This window comes from Penaeus monodon, chromosome 29, assembly GCF_015228065.2.
Source record: "Penaeus monodon isolate SGIC_2016 chromosome 29, NSTDA_Pmon_1, whole genome shotgun sequence".
Taxonomy (NCBI): Eukaryota; Metazoa; Arthropoda; class Malacostraca; order Decapoda; family Penaeidae; genus Penaeus; species Penaeus monodon.
The window spans coordinates 30,629,573-30,630,083 of NC_051414.1; the positions used below are offsets into that span (position 1 = coordinate 30,629,573).

The following is a 511-nucleotide window of genomic DNA, read 5'->3' on the forward strand; positions in this document are numbered from 1 at the left end:
TGATAGAATTTATTAGTTATGATGGGGATTCCTCTTCTTTTTTTATAAATATCCCACCTCACGCACTTCAAAGACTTTCTTTAAAGAGGACTTTGTTCGCCTCCAAAAATATTATGGAACCACTACTTAGGTCCAACCCTCTCCCCTCCCCTAACCCTAGAGCAGCGCCCCACCCTAAGGTCTAACCCTCCCTCTTCGAGACCAACTCCTTACACCCTCTACCCCCCCCCTCCCTTCAAACTACCCCCCCTCCCCCTCTACCAACCCCCACTGACTCACCTCCGAGAACCTGACGCAGGCGGGGAAGGCGCTGAGGTCCTGGTTGAGCGTCCCCCGCAGGAAGGACGCGGCCAGCTCGAGCGCGGGGTCGCCGGGGTCCGCCTCCTTCGTGTCCTGGCAGGTGCAGAAGTGGTCGGGGATGCCGGCGGCGCTGCAGGTGCGGTTGGCGGGGATGCGCTGGGGGAGGAACGGCGCTTATCGATATGGCTGGCTCGAATGGCATTGGTCTCTC

General features: G+C 58.3%; 1 protein-coding gene across 1 annotated transcript in view; it reads right to left on the reverse strand.

Moving 5' to 3' along the window:
- Positions 1-511, reverse strand: part of LOC119591839 — a 6,446-nt gene that overhangs the window by 3,828 nt on the left and 2,107 nt on the right. Inside the window, exon 3 of the mRNA XM_037940584.1 lies at positions 280-456. Coding sequence (XP_037796512.1) covers positions 280-456 — 177 coding nt within the window. The remainder of the gene's footprint in view (positions 1-279; positions 457-511) is intronic.